Here is a 17,004-nt window from a genome sequence, read left to right as displayed (position 1 = left end):
GATCATCACCGACAACATTATCGCCAATGCAGCTCGGCGGCGCGGCCCTTTAGCGACGCGTTCCAATTGGCGGGTTCCCTGCCACTAACGACTCCTATCCAAACTTGGGCTCTTCCTTTTTTCTTTCTCTCTGCACTATTCTTCGCTCTTGACTTTGCTTTCGCTCCCCGTCCTGTCATACGGTCACAGACATTGAACTTATAGTGTCCATGTAACTCCCATGACCTTGCCTGCATACCTAGACTTACCGTTTCTTTGCTTCACTTCTCCTCATTTCCCTTCTGCGTATCGGATTCCCCCGCGTTCCTGTTCAGACTACGACCAGTTCCGAGACGGTGTTGAACTGAGGCACAGCAGTCCAGATCTATGCTTCGTCTCCGGCTGCGCCATCAAACAGTTCACTCATCAAAACGCTACTAGGGCACGATATTGACGGGTAATTAAGAATGCTTCCAACAGCGTGTTGCTTCTGTAATCCCAGGAGTCTGGTCAGCTCCCCCGGCACTGGCAGACCAAGAAGTTTGAAGTAAGGAATAGCTCGATGACTGGTAGGCTTTCTCTTGTGTTGTTTGCCTGTAGTCATAACACTTTGTAGCCGTACAGCAAAGTCTAGCTCGCGCCTGAACGGATGGTCTATCCGTACCGTCACACCTCGGCGTCTCTCTGCCAATCGCCTCCGCACCTATTGCTTCCGTCGCCCGCTGCCGCCTCAAATCCAGGATACAGCTGAGAACGCCATGAATTCTTCTACGACACCAGAATAGCAAAGACAACAGCCACAATCTGACTCTCGCTGTGTCATTACTGCCAATTGCAAATCGGCCATAGATGCCCACCAGCTAAGCCGCGCGTTGTGCAGATTTCGATAGCGTCGATGAGAATCAAGGCGTTTGCCCAACATACCTCCCCAGGTAACATCCCTTGTATCCGGCCGCGAAGTTGACCCAGAATGTGATCCTCGCCCTTTGTCTCTCGGCGAGGCAACAAGCGTCGTCCCTAGGCATTATCCATAGGCTCCCCAGGAATTCCCGACGTCAATATAGGGCTAAGCCGGATCAGACCAGCTTCCCCCACCGTAATAGCGCGGGCAAGGGGGCGTGGAAAATCAATCTCGAGGTTCCCACGAGGGGGAGGAGAAGAATACACGCGTTTTGTTTCTCATCGGAATACTAGCTTTCGAGATCAAATGTCACTCTTGGCCTTGCTTGTCAGCTAAGAGGTACCTTTTCTCACGGTCTCGGCCCCAAACTCATGGGCCAACCTTTGCTGCGGATACACTGCGCTACTTCGCACGCTACGCCTGCGATGCGCATCTTTTCATGTTCCTGCTGTTCGCCGCCTGTCCACACGCTTTCCCAACCTGCCTCATGCGGATGTTCAGCCTGCTGATAGGTGGGAATTGCAACCTTCGCCAGGAGATGGGCTGAACGGGCTGGAGCTACTGCGGTTCGCTTCTTCCTCGCTTTTCCATGTTTCCCTACAGGCTCCCCCTCTTTCGACCCCTGGTCCTGTCTAGCTCTCAGGAACAGGGTGTCACTGTACCGGGGGTGCCTAGCTCCCCAATATGTCTCTTTGGTAAACCCACGATGCTCGCTGCCCGTGGCTCCTGGAATAACCACCCTCCCACCCCTGTCGGTTCATCCCAGGTCCCGGTCGATGACCCGCCCTTCCTATCGCCGCCTCTTCTGGGCGCTGCTCAGAATGGGCGGGTGAACTCCGCTGCTTTTGTGGCTGCTGCGGTTCGTATTGAACCGGCCGGCTGGCTGGCTGGCTGTTTGCTGTACCAAACTTGCTCGCTTCTGCGTCCCAGTTCTGTTAGTCCCCATCTGCGAGGAGCATGGGACCCGGCTCCCCCAGTCCAACTCGAACCCGTCCACCACCAAGTCCCAACACCAGTCGAGGTCCCATCCCGCATCTCACGGATATATATCACGGTGCCTCCGTCTCCATGTAACCATTCCCTTTGCCTCCCTCCTTTCCCCTTCCCTCATCCACCGACTTCCTACCAGATCCATCCAATCAACTCCCATCCATCTCTTAGGACCTCAGTCGATCGTCTCCTCCAACCGTCAAAATGAAGGCCGCCGTCATCTTCTCCCTCGTCAGCTTGGCTCTCGGCTCCGTCGTCGAGAAGCGCGCCTGCGCCGGCAACAACTGCAACCGTCAGGTCACCGGTACCCGTGACGGCCTCCTGCCCATCACCTCCCGCCAGGCCGACTGCTCTTCCTTCATGCAGGCCACCGTCACCCCCTCCCCTACGTATGTCGACACCTCTCCATCAGTGTAATTGCTTGGTGATTTGTTGTAAACTAACTCTCTTCATCCAGCACCGTCACCGTTACCGTCACTGCCGCTCCCGCCCGTCTCCGCCGCAACGGCGAGATCGCCAACCGCCAGGTCACCGCTCTCCCTACCCTCATTCCCGCATACGCCTCCTCATGCGGTGACTCTGCTGCTTACTCCTCCGCCTGCGCTTGCTGGGGCATCACCGCTGTCACCACCACTGCGCCCAAGCCCACCGTCACTGTCACTACCACTGTTGACTACTGCGAGGGTGAGTTCTTGCCATATATTCCAGCTAGCAGAAGGTTTCATGATGCTGACTCATGACAGACTTGTAAACGTCTCATTCGACGTGAAGATGGAAAGGTTAAGGGGATGAGAAAGGCCATTCGTCAGTTTCTCGAGGCTCAATAATGAGGGAGGGAAAAGGCATGAGACTGTGGGAGGAGGCCCCAGTCGAGCTTGTATAGGAACGCACGGTCACCGCCGCCGTCTCCTGAATTTCGCAGAGATCCCCTCGATTACGAATTCAATGGACTTGATCACTCATTCATTCAATCTCTTTGGGACCCTGCTTGTAGCCTTCATCACACTTTTGCCTGTTCCGACACGTATGAGCCTTGGGAAGCGGGCGATATTCGAAGGGTCTTGTGGTTTGGATGGATTTATGACGAAGGAAAAATGTTAATGACCGGTTTGATGGCAGACATGACAACCAGCTCTGGCTGGCATTAGTCTGTCACTGTTATGATATTCACATTCATGTGTAATAATTAAGACTAATTCTTCCTAACTTCGCAAAACACTGCCTGATGACTTAACGATTGCTGATGGATGCTCGAGCATTGAGGTGCTTTCACGTTTTACGGCTGTCGATGCTTGAGACAGGGCACTCATCGAATGAGACAAGGCAGCCGTAATGACAAGAGGTATCCATCAGTCCCAGATGGCATGTCTCTGACCAGCCTCACTTACTTATTCGCGAACCATGTTTTACACAATTGAGTCTTGTCCGAAAGGAAGGGTAAGTGAGCATTTATTGCTTATCCCTAGCCTTACTCATTACTTCTTTTCTTCGTTGATTTCTTTTGATTCAGTTCCCATGTCAATAGGATCTATAAAGATTCTGTGCGAGTTTAAGCCGCAAGTTTTGACTCCTCAAACGTTAATCGAGCCGCAGATTGCGTGATACCCGTCCCCCACGGAGGCCCCTCGCCGGACGGGGCACGTTATCCCATGACGCCGCGCAAATGGGTCGCTGTCAATGTCGATCTTTTCTTTCCATCCGAACTCTGTTTCGAGGTTACCCACACATGTTCTCAGCATTCCCCAGAAAATGTTTCGAAACACGTACGGATATATCCCACCGTAGCGGGTAAGCCCCCACACAGTTGCGGTTGTCTTTCTCGCGTGGCTTTCGTCAGGGGTCCCGGGTAATGATTGTGATAGTATTAGTCGGAGCCCACTGTGCCCGGATCATCCCTCGCGTCAGATGCAAGCGTTACGATTCATTAGCTTAGAGCAATGAACTTCATAGTATATATACCGAATGTCTGTGATTACGCAACAACGAGGGCCAACTGAACGAAGCTTCGTCACCTTATTAGTATTTCTCACGATCACCGCCCACAACCCGTTGTAAGTGCGCGTCGCACGACAGACGTGTGCATGTGGTCCATCGCCATGCTTTACAAAACCCGAGACATTGCCCTCACTTTCTTCAGTCCCGCCCTCGACGCCACTTGCTGTCTGCCGATGTCTCCCTTGGTCCCCTTCGTTAGTGTCCTCTCGCCCTGCAACCAATACTCTTCCCGATCGACGCCCTTCCCTTCGCCCCTAAGCTGGTGTTCTACATTCCCATCAGCCTAGAAACGCCCCCTTCCGAAGTCATGCTTATCAGCGCGTCGGCACAAAGAAATAACCTTGATGATAGGCTTACACCATTTCCCGATAACGTCAACTCAACCAAGATGCCGGTGGTCCCGTGGGGTAGTGAACATTCCAAAGGCCAGCACAACGTTTCTCTACTCTCGCGGCGAAGCAGACGAGCCTCGTCATCAACAGTCTCAGCTAGCCTCTCGCGCATGCCCGCCCGCCGCCCGCCGGTCCGCTCCCGGCGGCAGCTGACGACATCGACGAGCGGGGCGCGGGTCCGAGCCACGTCGACAGTCTCGGGATCATCAGCCCCTTGTCTACGGCGTATTTCTAACAGATGACTACCATCGCTTCTCACCTGTGGCTCTAACAGCCAACCCTGACAACCGATTGGGGCCACCTCATCACCTCGTTAGGTCCGCATCGAAGGCGCAACTGTGAGTTGTTCTGGCAATGTTCTCGAACCCAGCGGCAGTAAACTGAACGTTGTACTGGGGATAAAAGAACTCATGGGAAGCTCAGGCCCGCTGGGTACAACATGTGGTTATCGTGAAGACCTCTTCTCTCGGATCTCACAATGTGGCGACCCATATAATTCTCCTCAACAGCGTTCGTGTTTGCTATCGTGGACTGCACCACCGTCGGTACCTGGGGTAAGTGACTGCGCCCACATAGGACTGCATGGACATAAGGTACTTGTACGGGCTCACTGTTTATATAGTTGATGGATATGAGAAGGTCTAAATGGCAATAAGAGTCCCGTTTCTTTCGCAGCCTTGGACGGCTTCAAAAGTCTCGAATTAGAACCAACCAATCCGTCTTGAATCTTGATTTGAGCGTCCGTACTATATCATCACTCTAGGTCCTGCATCTTCGAATAATGTAGAGATACAGCTTGATTTCCCAATGGGGTCATCTCGATAATAAGCTACGTTACCTATTATCTGACATCCAAGGTGAAGCATCTGCCATCAGGCCCCTCGAGCCCGATAGATATGCCAAGTTAAGACCGAGATCAATTGCTACTACTCTTCTGGAAGAAAAAAAACCATAATAACTCTGGACCTCGTATGAACGAAGCCACCAAAAGCTTAGGATCTCCGTGTCTGCCAATCCTATTACTTATCGCGCCGGGACATCGACTTCCGTCGACTACTGCAAGAGCCACTTCAACAGTTCTCTGCATCGTGCCATTAAAGAGCCCACATAGCCAAAGTGACGCTCTGTTGAGAACTCGACTGGTGCGAAGTACTATTCTTCTTCCATCGTCATCTGCTTAAGGGGTTCATACATTGGACGCCAAAACTGATTCCAAGCCTGTGCGAACTGCTCGGCGGACGGGAATTCACTTATGCCACCAATTATTTGGGACCAAGCCAACAGCTGTTTCGCACAGGCATTTGATCCAGCAAAACATTTCAACCAGAAACATCTAAAACTGCGTCAGCTACATGTTTCATGTGTGGTCCAAGGTAGGTATATGTTGAACTCGGCTCACTCGTGGAATTGTCTTGCTTCGGTCCAGCGCATAGTCTCGGTGGCGACCTTACACACCCACACGCAGTTGACCTGTGAATTGCGGTGTTAGCCAGAGGGGTAATCATGGTTCATGGGAAACTTCTCTCAAGGAGAGAGGCGAGCAGATTACGATGAGAAGTGCTATAGCTGATGTTTCTGACACGTCAAGAGAATCCATTTACTCACGCAGTACGCAAATGAGTCAGTCATGGCTGGAGGGTCAGCCCTTCCGGTGAGATTGAGGGCAACTTCACGGATCTCGACGTCCGTCGTTCTAGTGAGCCCAAGAAAAAGAGCGAGTCAGTAATTTGTACCTCGAAGACAAGGTTCGACTGAAGCTTTTAACAGCCTCTCCTAGTCACTTCATGTACTTACTGTGATTCGCCATCACGTAGCGAGTTCGAGATGCCATCTTGCCTTTCTCCGGATCCGACAATCAGTTTGGCAAAAGTGGCCCTTCCAGTGTTGATTGAGTCGAGCAGCATTTCGTCGCTGTTTGGGGTGGTAATGGCTAGCTCCGACACGGTTCTCTTCAGTTTCTGGTCCTCGGTACCACTGGCGATACTCCGGGTACTACGGTCGTCGATAACGCCTGCTAGTGCCAGGGAGAGGCACAAGACATGGCGAATAAAGATTTTGAAGAACTGCATATCGTAATCTTCTGAAGAGATCGGGTGATACAGGTAATATTGGCGATGAGGTAGATGATGCTGTAGTTCTGTCGTGACACTACCTCAAGGTTCTTGGGAACCAGAGCATATTATATAGTTGAGGTTTCACGGCCGATGCCGTAGCTCCGATAATCTCATCCCAGATAGAGGTGCTCCAGTCGGGAAACTTCCGCCGGCTGAGATTTGACCGAACAGATACCAATTCCTCAAGTTCCCAATTTGTGTTCTGAGTCCTCAGACCTGCACCTTCGCACGCCTATCCTTGAATGCCTCGTTCTTTTGACCTTGAGACACGGATTTCATTCCCGTTCGAGGGATTGAAACTCCTGGAAGCGTCATTTCTGGACGACACATGAGGGTCAGGAGATATGAAGTCAACACCCAAACAGCGTTGTTTGTGCGTGTATGCATCATGTTGTCTTGGGTTGAAAGCATCCCGCAAAATTTTGGTCTTGATGTGTTCATCTGATGTCTTTGCCTCTCTGAGATTAACATGTTACATGCGTAGTGACACAAACTTCATCTTTCAGTGAGGCTCCGAGTGAAGGGACCAACACAAAAGCCTGCATCCCGGAATAGTTTGTGGCACGGCGGGTAAAGTTACTCTAACCAATTTGCAATCGAAGAAGTAACCATCGACTTCTCAAGTCACGCATTGGCTTAAGCGTGCAAACTGGGCAATGATCTGGCGATGTGTATGCCGATATGAGCCGGAGGTAGCGAGGAGCAAATACGACTTTACTTAACATCGTGATAAACAACAATGAATGCAATCTATCAAGCAGCCGAGGCAAACAGTTGAGAAGAAAACTCGCAATCAATACTGGCAGAACGACAGGCTCATGCGTTTAAGCCATGAAACCTCTGAACAAAGGAAATTCAATACTTCGTTGTTTGCTTAGTCAAGACTATATCTTCGCTTAAGTGAGGTTGGTTTGCTGTGGGCTTCGTAATTATGTGTTTGCCAATCCAGCTTATCACCAGATCGACAATCATCACAGCAAAGACGCTTGGAGCCAAGAGAGGTCCAGCGTCAAACTTTTTTCGTTGATTTTACTTCACAGTTGATTGACTATCAGGCAGCAAAAGAAATGTTCCGCTTTGAGTGCGATAACATAGACATCACCCTTGTCCAACTCCGCACGCACCACGAGATCGAGGCGGCAAAATCATCTGCATCTACTAGTTTGTCTGATGTTTGAGGATGGTCGCTCTTGGATGGCGCAGTCATCCCACAGAAACCAAGAATAGCTGGAAAATTACTATCCCAGGAACATCTTATCTCGAATCAGTCCGAGTCCACGTAGTGAGCACTCGTATCTATATAAGTTCTTATCCTATGTCATCTCCCCCTCTCTTTGTCAATGTGTCTCTCATCCACTCATCTCATCGAGAAAATCCCCTCGTTTTTGGCTCAATAACTTCACTCTCAACAATATGAAGCCCACTACTTTTCTTGCCGTTATGGCGATTGCCGGATCCGGTGTCAATGCCGATTGTTTCCCCAAAGGCATGATCGGCCACTATGGCACATGGCTCAAGCAGAAGGTTACAGCCGTGGGTGCGGACCGCCTTTCTCTTGTCTGCATGGCAATAGCCGGTGCAGCTAAAGAGGCTTTCGTCGGTGAGGAGAGTCGGACATTCTGCATGCAGGAGCAGGACGGCTTGAAGTGGGACTTTTCCATCAAGGTAGGTTACACAGCGATGTCTTGCAGTCTAGATCTCGCTTTCTGCTTTTGATTCCAAGGAAGGTATTCTAACATGTATTTATAGAACCTGAACAGCGGCAATCAAGTTCTAGGACAAGCCGAATGCATGTCTGGGCTGTCGAAGGAGGCCTATAATTGTTATAGAGGAGGCAGGACATCCTATTGGAATTGGGAATACGCGTAAGTTCGTCCTCGGCCCCTTATCTTCACGGTAACCCCAAAAGAATTCTTGCTGACACGCGTCTTATAGTTCCGACCCCAATGCTGGCAGCTGCATGGGGAAATAACCAGGCGGACCTGGTCGCTCTCTCTCTCTCTCTCTCTCTTTTGATCCCGCGCCTGTATTGTCTTTCTCTTCCTTCATTCGCCTGATATATGTATACCAGAAACTTCTCATCTACTTAGTACTATAGGATCATTCTCACTCTTTGAACAAATTTATCTCTGAGGCGTATAAGTGGAACCCGTCAATACATGTGCCTATGACAGCAGACTTGAGCCGACTAAGTCCTAAGTCATGACTCTGCAACACAACGGTACAAATTATGCGAGTAGAAAATCTAATTTAAAGAATAGCTTTGAGCATATTTCATACTTATTTGCACACCCCATTTCTGCATGACGGGGTTTCTCGAAATTTTGGCGCGACGAAGAAAGATGGATGGAAATGGGCTTAATGATAAACTTGGATATCATCCGAGTTATATTATGATTGCTGTCGTTCACAAGTTTCAAGCCACAGAAGATGACCTCCTACTTGTTCTCTATACATGCAACCTTCGCTTACACCCACAAAGCTGATCAGTCTTGGCCTAGACATCAGCAGGAACAACCTGACAAACAATTCATCGCCTAAAATGAGCCCGAGGTGAGCTGCTGCCCAGGAAATACGGTGGCTGGATGTTTTAGAAAGTAGCCTATCGTATCTGCCCGTCATCTCGGTGAGTGATCCAGTGAATCTATCATTGGCTCTTTGCCGCAAGACTGAAAGCAGCTGAGACGCCATGGCTGGCTGAGCGCCCCATGCTTACTCTGTCGTTCTGACTTCTTTCCCGAACAAGAGATATCTTATGCTGATATGCGCCACCATTACGAATCTGAAGAACATTTTACAGGCAGCACTTCTGCCTGAAACTTGGCAAAGATGTTGCAATCTTGTGTACATAGAAGTATGTATGACTTGCCGGCAACCATATATAAGCCATGTCCTGAGTATCTGATAGCCATTTACTGAGGGGTTATCTTCTATATTCTCATACCTAAAATCATCAATCGTCAGATTCACTTTTCTCTCATCATGTCTTCAGATGGAACTGAGGGACCCGTGCTTGTCCGCGGCATCAAGGCAGACAATCCAGGTATGTTTTCCTGTCAACTGGCAAATTCCACTTTTATGATACATAGCTCACACCTGAAAGCCAAACCACCTGTGCGCATAGAAGTCCGCGACATGATCAAGGACCACCCTGATCAGTGGAATTTGTATCTCTTAGGCTTGGAGAGGTTCCAAAACTCGGTGAAGGAGGACTCGCCTCTCTCCTTCTTCGAGATTGCTGGCAAGTACAAGTTTTTCAGTCTGTGTCAACATCCACCAACCCCCGACAGTACAGTGGCCCCGGTCATACCTCGTCACCCACCCCTAGACTATGTGTAGGGCAAGTAGGACGAGGCTCCCAACCAACTATCACTGGATGCTCACATCCACACTTCCCCGATAGTCTAGTGGTGAGGATATCTGCTTGTCATTGGGGAATTATTCCCTGACAACGATTCGCAGGGGACCGGGGTTCAATTCCCCGTCGAGGAGTCATCTTTTGCTTTTTGCTTAAATGAGCTATAGAATCCTGTTCTTGAACGTCTCCATGTCTCATTCTCATCATTTTGTGACGTTCTCGTCCGATTAGAGAAGTGCACTGGGAACTGGGAGATGGAATGAGGATTGTATGGTTCTGACACCAGCAGGCATCCATGGGCTTCCGTACAAGAAGTGGCCAGACAGGGGCTGGAACAACAAGATGGTCAGAGTCGACAATGATTTCGGCGGATTCTGTACTCATAGCTCGATCCTCTTTCTTACCTGGCACCGTCCATACCTTGCTCTCTTCGAGGTAAGCTCCCCTGACCACCGTCAAACAGACATATTCTAACGTGGCTCAGGCCGAGTTGTACAAGCATGTCAACGCTGTTGCGAATGAGTTTGCTGAGACTGAGCGCCGAAGTGACTATGTGAAGGCGGCCAAGGACTTCAGAATGCCATACTGGGACTGGGCTCGGCCTGATCTTGGAGTCTTTCCAGCAGAGGCTACATCCCAAGCTAGGGTCCAAGTCAAGCGTCCCCATAATAACCAGAAGGATTCTCGTATCGATCCAAACCCACTGGCAACCTACAAATTCCGAGAGTCGCGCACGAATACGAGCATCAATCAGGTACTTTTATCTTTAGACCAACTTCATGTCTGCGTAATGCTGATCGGCGCTCTTAGTTCCCGAGGGTCGGAGGCACCATTCGCTACCCAGACCAGCCCAACAACGACAGAATGATCCAGAGACTGACACAGTTCTTCTCTGGAACCGATCCTCAACAAGCTTCAAGAGGGAAGAATCTGACGGAGCGTGTTATCTTCATCCTTCAGTCGTATCGGGACTTTGGATCTGCGTCCCACAACCGATTCAATCCCCCGAGACAACCGGGTCAGCCCAACTTCGCCGAATGGGGCAGTATTGAAGATATTCATAATGCTATCCACACCTACTCTGGAGGCAGTGGTCACATGGGAAACCCAGCGATTGCCGCGTTTGACCCCATCTTCTGGCTCCATCACACCAACGTCGATCGGCTGTTTGCTATCTGGCAAGCTTGCCACGACAACCCCAACGACCCATCAACCTATGTGACTGACCAACGTGCGGGCGAGAGCTGGGGTAACTTCATCGTCAAAGCCGGTGACCCGGAGACCATCAAAACCCCGCTGGCACCATTTGCCCAGTCCGGTACGAAGGACAATCAAGTTTTTTGGACGTCCGAGGGTGTCAGATACACCACTGAGTTTGGATACGTCTACCCGGAAACTCAGTCCTGGAAATTTCCTACCAAGGAGTCCATTCTTAACGAGCTGGACCGGGTGTATGGTAAGACTGCCTCTTTTGCCAACATCTTGAGAAGTGGTGAGGAAGATTTCAAATCCTCTACCGAAGAGTTCAAGAGTCGTGCCAAAGCACATTTGAAGGCCGAAAACACTCCAGTCTCGGCCTCAACCTTCTCGCTGGCTGCGGAACAAGATGAGCAAGAACCACTCCAAGAGACCAATGAGCCCGACGATTTCAGTCTTCCAGAGGATCGTGGCCTGAAGAGCTTGATCGGTACCGACAACAAGTACCTTGAATGGCTTGTCAACATTAAGGCCGAAAAAGCCGAACTCGGAGGCAACTACGTTGTCCACGTGTTCCTGGGTTACCCTGATGATTCGGTTCCCTTGTTGTATGTGACCAACCACTCTCACGTCGGTGCCTTTGCCACGTTCGGCCAAGACGAGAATACCTCGTGTAAGAACTGTCAACAGGGCCGTGCTTTAGGACAGAGAATCACCGGCCAGGTCCCTCTCACGCTCGCTCTCGTCGAGCGATATGTTGCTGGCCTAATCGATAGTCTTACGCCGCAGCATGTCATCCCCTACTTGCAGAAGCACCTCCATTGGCGTGTTACATTGGCCAATGGTGATCTCCAGGCCAGGAGCAACCTCAATAATCTCTTGGTTAGTGTCGTTACGAACGAAGTAACCATCCCCAGCAACCCGTCGGAACTTCCACGATACGCCGATGAGGTGATTCCCCAACCAGATGTCACCACTAACCGTGCGGGAAGTGGCCGTGGCGATGGAACTGGTTACGATGGTACCAACTTCTAGTTCAAAGACAGATAGTCTAAGCGTCGAGGCATTGATCCAGAAAATACGACTGGAATATGAAGGAACAAGATTTTGATGAGTTGCGGACGTTTTCTATTGTTGAGCTGAAGGATCAGTCAACTAGGAACCTAGCTAGAGACTACATTTATGTTACGATGTTGTCCAAGCAAACCCTGTGATGGAATAACTTAGCGCCGTTAAAACGACAGCAGTCCAATTGATTCATGTTATGACATACTCTCCGAGATGCCTTCAGAGTGAGGTCCAAGGGCGAAGATATCGGGGTTCAACAAGTCGTCAGTTGAAAGGAATGAGGCGCATCATAGATGAAACTATGTCCATTGCGGTGATAACGTGACCGTTGAGGTGAGCCTGGCTAAACAGGTTACCCAGATCTGCAAGCCGAGACTCCGCCTTTTTGCGCGTTTGCTACAACAGACACCAACAGGAGCGGCTGGGAATTGACTGGTGAACGACTTTCGCTTTCTGGTTAGAGACGCAAGAGAGCGGGCCGAATCGGTGGCTCTAAGTCACTGCAACTCGCTGCAACTCGACTTCAAAGGGTCTAGAACAGTGGATTCGGACAGGGGACAGGGATCAGGGTGGCTTAAGGTTCTCGATCATGCTGTTGGAACATGGTCTTTTTTCCCTCTTTGCTTTGCTCTTTTGGCCTCTTTTTTCTTCACTCAATTTTCTCTTGTGGTACCCATAGACTCATGCAGTCGCTTATCCTTTTACTCCCTTGGCGTCTGGGATTGCTCCCGGGGCAATGAATAACCGAGGCGGTCGGATATCTTGCTGACAGCCCAGCGACATGAGAATCCACCCATGCCAGTGTTGGTGTGATTTTCTGCCCCCCTCTGGTCTGTTGGTGTGGTTGGTCCAAAGTGCGAAGTACAGCACGAAACCCCTGTCACAAGCAGCTCTAAGGGAGTCCGGACGATTGGCCGGCGACAGCGCACGTTGTCTGAGACCAGCGCGACGCCCAGATGGGGTTTTTGGTCTCGTCAGCCCAGTGCAAACCGTATCCAAGCCGCCGGTTATCCGTCTTTGCCGATCTAAAATAGCCTGACAGCTGCCACGAGAGCCACTAAACAGCCCTCCGTGTATGCGATTTGGCGGGATTCCGATACACTTACGGTCGACTAACCCACCGCCGATGACGTTGCCGGCTCCGGTATCCGTACATCTTCTCGTTCTCAACGTCGAAGGAAGCCCCCCACAAGGCTGGTTCCCTCTCGCTCGGTATGCACGTCCCTTACTCTTTAGATGTTTCGATCGGGTCTCAACGGTGTGGTTGGCTGCGACTACGAGGCGCCACGGACGACACGAAGGTGGACTAGAGCTAAGCTTTGCAAAAGATGGCTAAGCAAGGCCGGCCCCTCTACAACATGGTATCTCAAGACTCACAGACCTCAATATTGCCCGGTGCTGCCTGGGAATAGTGGGCAGATACGTTTATTCATCGCGGAACCCTTGCTGCCGATATAGATCCTTGCCCTGAATGTCAGATATCCGACGATGCACGGTCCTTAAGAATTACCTGGGTAATAGCGGAACCTTTCTTCTAAACAACCGTAGCATTTGCCTATTTAATCTTAAATCTAGAGGCACAGCTGCAGGTTGGGTTAGGCAGACCGTTGCTAGGCTGTCTACGCACTCAGTCGACGAGCGGTTTGATGTGACGGACAGGGGCCGCTCGGCCGATTCCGCACGTGTAGGCCGTCAGACGACAGGGATCGTGAGTGTCTTGATGGGTGAGCGGAAAGCCGCTAGTGTAGGATCCGGCATGACGTCCGGCTGCGCGGCAGTCTCCGGATGATTGGTCTTAAAAGGATCCTGGGCGGGCTCAACAAGCTTAAGATGTCGGGCGAGCAACTTGACAGGGTCCAGGGTAAAAGCCAAGTTGGAAAGATGGGTGTCTGCTGGAGGAGGAGGAGGACAAGAGGCCCAGAAGGTCCCGAAACATCGTACCGCTGAGCAGATCTACTACTTTCAGTCTCCAGAAATGTTTCCCGGGTCGTGTTTTGCCGTCGATCTCTCTCGACTTCGTATTCGATCAGCGCAAGGAATAGGAGCTTTCGATGGGCTTCACTTTGGATGACATATCGCGCCAAGTTCACGAACCTACACGAACTCTTACAGCCGCTTTCTTACTCACGTCTTCGCATCAAACTCCGCGTGAAAGCTATTTCCCTCACCGCCAGCAAGAACACTTCGGACTCATCGCACTCACGATGCAGAGTAAGCAGAGTCGGGCGAGGCAATTTCCCACGGCAAAAGCGGCCTTATCCAAATCATCAGGCTTGGCCCGCTGCATCTTTTCGCGCCATCGTCCAGCGGCACAGCAGGCACAAGAGGCACAAAATGGCACAGCAGACAGAGAAATCACTTTAGACATTGGAAACTGATATCCACACAGCCCATTTGTTCAGAGACGTATCCAACGGCGTCTCACAAAGCACTCGCCCCCTGCTCTTTTCATGTAGCCCTATCAGGCAAGCGCCCTTCGTAACCCTGTCAGAGACGAGCAGGCCCCCCCTTGCTTGTCTGTTTGACGGTGGGAGTTTGAGGCCGTGTAGTTCCAGCCGCATGTACCGCCTACCGTTGGCCTACCTGCCTATCTCGCGATGGAGTCAGGTTGTCGCCATGCCAGGGGGTGTGATCATGGACAATGGCGTACAGCGCCAGAGGGGCGGTACCGTGGTCGCCATGGCCGGTTCGCAAGGCAGAAACCGACATGATGGGTAGACATGCAAGCCATACCTGACATGGCCCCCTCTTCAAGTGAAGGAGGCCACGATACATAATGCAGCGGTCGCGGCCTTTGGTCTCCCATGTGGCACTGTGGTTCTCCTGCAAGATCTGTAAACTCTGATTTCCGTGTCGATCAAAGTTGATATCGACGACTTGATCTGCGTATCACGCAAGCTCTTGCTCGCTGTGACGATGAAGTTCACTACCTGTCTCGCCGGCCTTCTGGCCGCAGTCACACAAGTACAAGCAGCGTCCGTCTTTGCTCACTTCATGGTATGTTCGCCTCTGATGCTGGCATCCCTGCCAGGTCTTTGACTCTATCCTTCCATGTCTCAGCTGCTAACACTCATCACCAGCTCATCAACACCAAGAACTACACTCTCAGCGAATTCGAAGATGACTTCAAGATCGCCAAGGACGCCCACATCGACGCTTTCGCCCTCAACATGGGCCTGACAGACCCCAACACCAACTCGTCTCTCGAGACTGCCTTCGTCGCCGCCAAGAATGTTGGATTCCAGCTCTTCTTCTCCTTCGACTACAACGGCGGCTACCACGGGGGCAAGCCCTGGCCCAAGGAGACCATTCTGGACATGGCAGACAAGTACTTCAAGCTCGATGAGTACTTCAAGTATGCCGACAAGCCACTCGCCTCGACCTTTGAGGGCACAGAGAACGCCGAGGATTGGATCGAGATCAAGAATAAGACCGGCGCTTTCTTCATCCCCGACTGGTCCTCCGTGTCTCCCGAGGACGCACTGGCACTAGGAGGAGGCGTTGCTGATGGGCTTTTCAGCTGGAACGCTTGGCCAGTTGGTGACCAGGACATGACTGATAAGAGTGACGCTGCTTATGCTTGGGCCCTGAAGGGCAAGCCCTACATGATGCCCGTTTCCCCCTGGTTTTACACCAACCTGCCTGGCTACAACAAGAACTGGGTGTGGCGCGGCGATGATCTCTGGTACGACCGGTGGAACCAAGTAATGGATGTGATGCCTGCGTAAGTCAACCATGGATGAACCATTTTCTCCCCATTGTCATTCGAGTAACTGACAGTTCGCAGCTTCGTTCAAATCATCTCCTGGAACGATTACGGCGAATCGCACCACATCGGGCCGGTCCGCACCAACGCCATGGAAGCTTTCGAAGTTGGCGAAGCCCCCTTCAACTACGCCCTCGACCATCCCCATGACGGCTGGCGTCACTTCCTCCCCTACCTCGTCGACAGCTACAAAGCCGCCGTGCCCCCTTCGATCAAGGATGAAGCCCTTATGACATGGTACCGCGGCTCGCCAGCCCTCTCCTGCAAGGACGGCGGTACCACAGCCAACACCGTCGCACATGACCAAGAGACTCTGACGGCAGCTCAGGTTGTCCGTGACAAGATCTTCTACTCGGCCCTCCTCACATCCGCTGCAGAGGTCACCGTCTCTGTTGGGGGCAACGCACAGAAGGGCAACTGGACCTCAACCCCTGACGGCGGCAAGGGCGTGTACCACGGAAGCATCCCCTTTCTGGGCACCGGCGACGTCGTCATCACCATGACCAAGTACGGGACCGAGATCGCCAAGATCGATGGGCGCACGATTGCCAATGAATGCCCCGGTGGCTTGACCAACTGGAACGCCTGGACGGGCAGCACAAATGCCCTCCATGTCGATGATCCGAGCCCGTCACCCACGCAGACGGGAGGTGGCCCCCAATCCACGGCCAGTGACAATGACTCTGGGGCACCCAGCCTCTCGCAAAGCGGTTTTGTTTACGTTTTCGTTGCTATCGCCAGCTTGGCTGTTGCTGGAGTAGTGTGAACGGGCCAGTGACTGCAAAGCGTTGGGACACACCAAAATACCAATATTCGAACGTCTCTACCTCCCCGGGAGACTGCGAATACGACCGCGAGGCATCTCAGTGAGCTTAGTCGAAGCTTAGAGACAGAAAGAGGCATCAGACTTGACTAGTCTCGAACATGGGCATAACTTCGTAAGTACAGCCTTCTTGGCCCTCGTTCATCATGCAAACGGCTAACACATGCTTCCAACAGAACGTCTCAATTTGGCGTCGAATTTTCACTTCTCCTGTTCATGTTTACTTCAATAGGCATATCCTGCCGCATCCACAATTTTAATGCACGAGTTCAGGAACGATAGCGTTATGAAGCTTTATGATTTTCGACTGGCAATTTTCATGTACAATACCAATACCCCTCTATATAGAACTAGATAGAACACACCTCAATTCCTACGAGCACGAGCTTCATGGGCTTTCGCAAGAGCTTTGTAGCAAAAG

General features: G+C 51.4%; 4 protein-coding genes across 4 annotated transcripts; all 4 read left to right on the top strand.

The window, feature by feature from the left end:
- Window positions 1-2,074: 2,074 nt before the first annotated feature.
- N0V96_001143 (uncharacterized protein) lies at window positions 2,075-2,610 on the top strand (the record flags this gene model as incomplete). The annotated part of the gene is made up of 2 exons (XM_053199274.2): window positions 2,075-2,259; window positions 2,328-2,610. 2 exons carry the CDS (start codon window positions 2,075-2,077, stop codon window positions 2,608-2,610), a joined length of 468 nt encoding a protein of 155 aa, XP_053043297.2.
- Window positions 2,611-7,784: 5,174 nt separating this feature from the next.
- N0V96_001142 (uncharacterized protein) lies at window positions 7,785-8,343 on the top strand (the record flags this gene model as incomplete). Its single annotated transcript, XM_053199272.2, has 3 exons — window positions 7,785-8,036; window positions 8,121-8,236; window positions 8,307-8,343. The coding sequence occupies 3 exons, from the start codon at window positions 7,785-7,787 to the stop codon at window positions 8,341-8,343; spliced, it is 405 nt and encodes a 134-aa protein (XP_053043295.2).
- A 1,010-nt stretch (window positions 8,344-9,353) lies between these two features.
- Window positions 9,354-11,961, top strand: N0V96_001141 (uncharacterized protein; the record flags this gene model as incomplete). The annotated part of the gene is made up of 5 exons (XM_053199271.1): window positions 9,354-9,414; window positions 9,496-9,630; window positions 10,019-10,164; window positions 10,214-10,483; window positions 10,540-11,961. 5 exons carry the CDS (start codon window positions 9,354-9,356, stop codon window positions 11,959-11,961), a joined length of 2,034 nt encoding a protein of 677 aa, XP_053043294.1.
- A 2,949-nt stretch (window positions 11,962-14,910) lies between these two features.
- agn1_1 (Glucan endo-1,3-alpha-glucosidase agn1) lies at window positions 14,911-16,526 on the top strand (the record flags this gene model as incomplete). Its single annotated transcript, XM_053199270.2, has 3 exons — window positions 14,911-14,991; window positions 15,075-15,718; window positions 15,782-16,526. 3 exons carry the CDS (start codon window positions 14,911-14,913, stop codon window positions 16,524-16,526), a joined length of 1,470 nt encoding a protein of 489 aa, XP_053043293.2.
- Window positions 16,527-17,004: the final 478 nt, after the last annotated feature.

Source organism: Colletotrichum fioriniae (genome assembly GCF_027942845.1).
Source record: "Colletotrichum fioriniae strain IMI 355084 chromosome Unknown scaffold_1, whole genome shotgun sequence".
Taxonomy (NCBI): Eukaryota; Fungi; Ascomycota; class Sordariomycetes; order Glomerellales; family Glomerellaceae; genus Colletotrichum; species Colletotrichum fioriniae.
The sequence above is the reverse complement of the archived record's forward strand: the minus strand, read 5'-3'. Positions and strand labels throughout refer to the sequence as shown.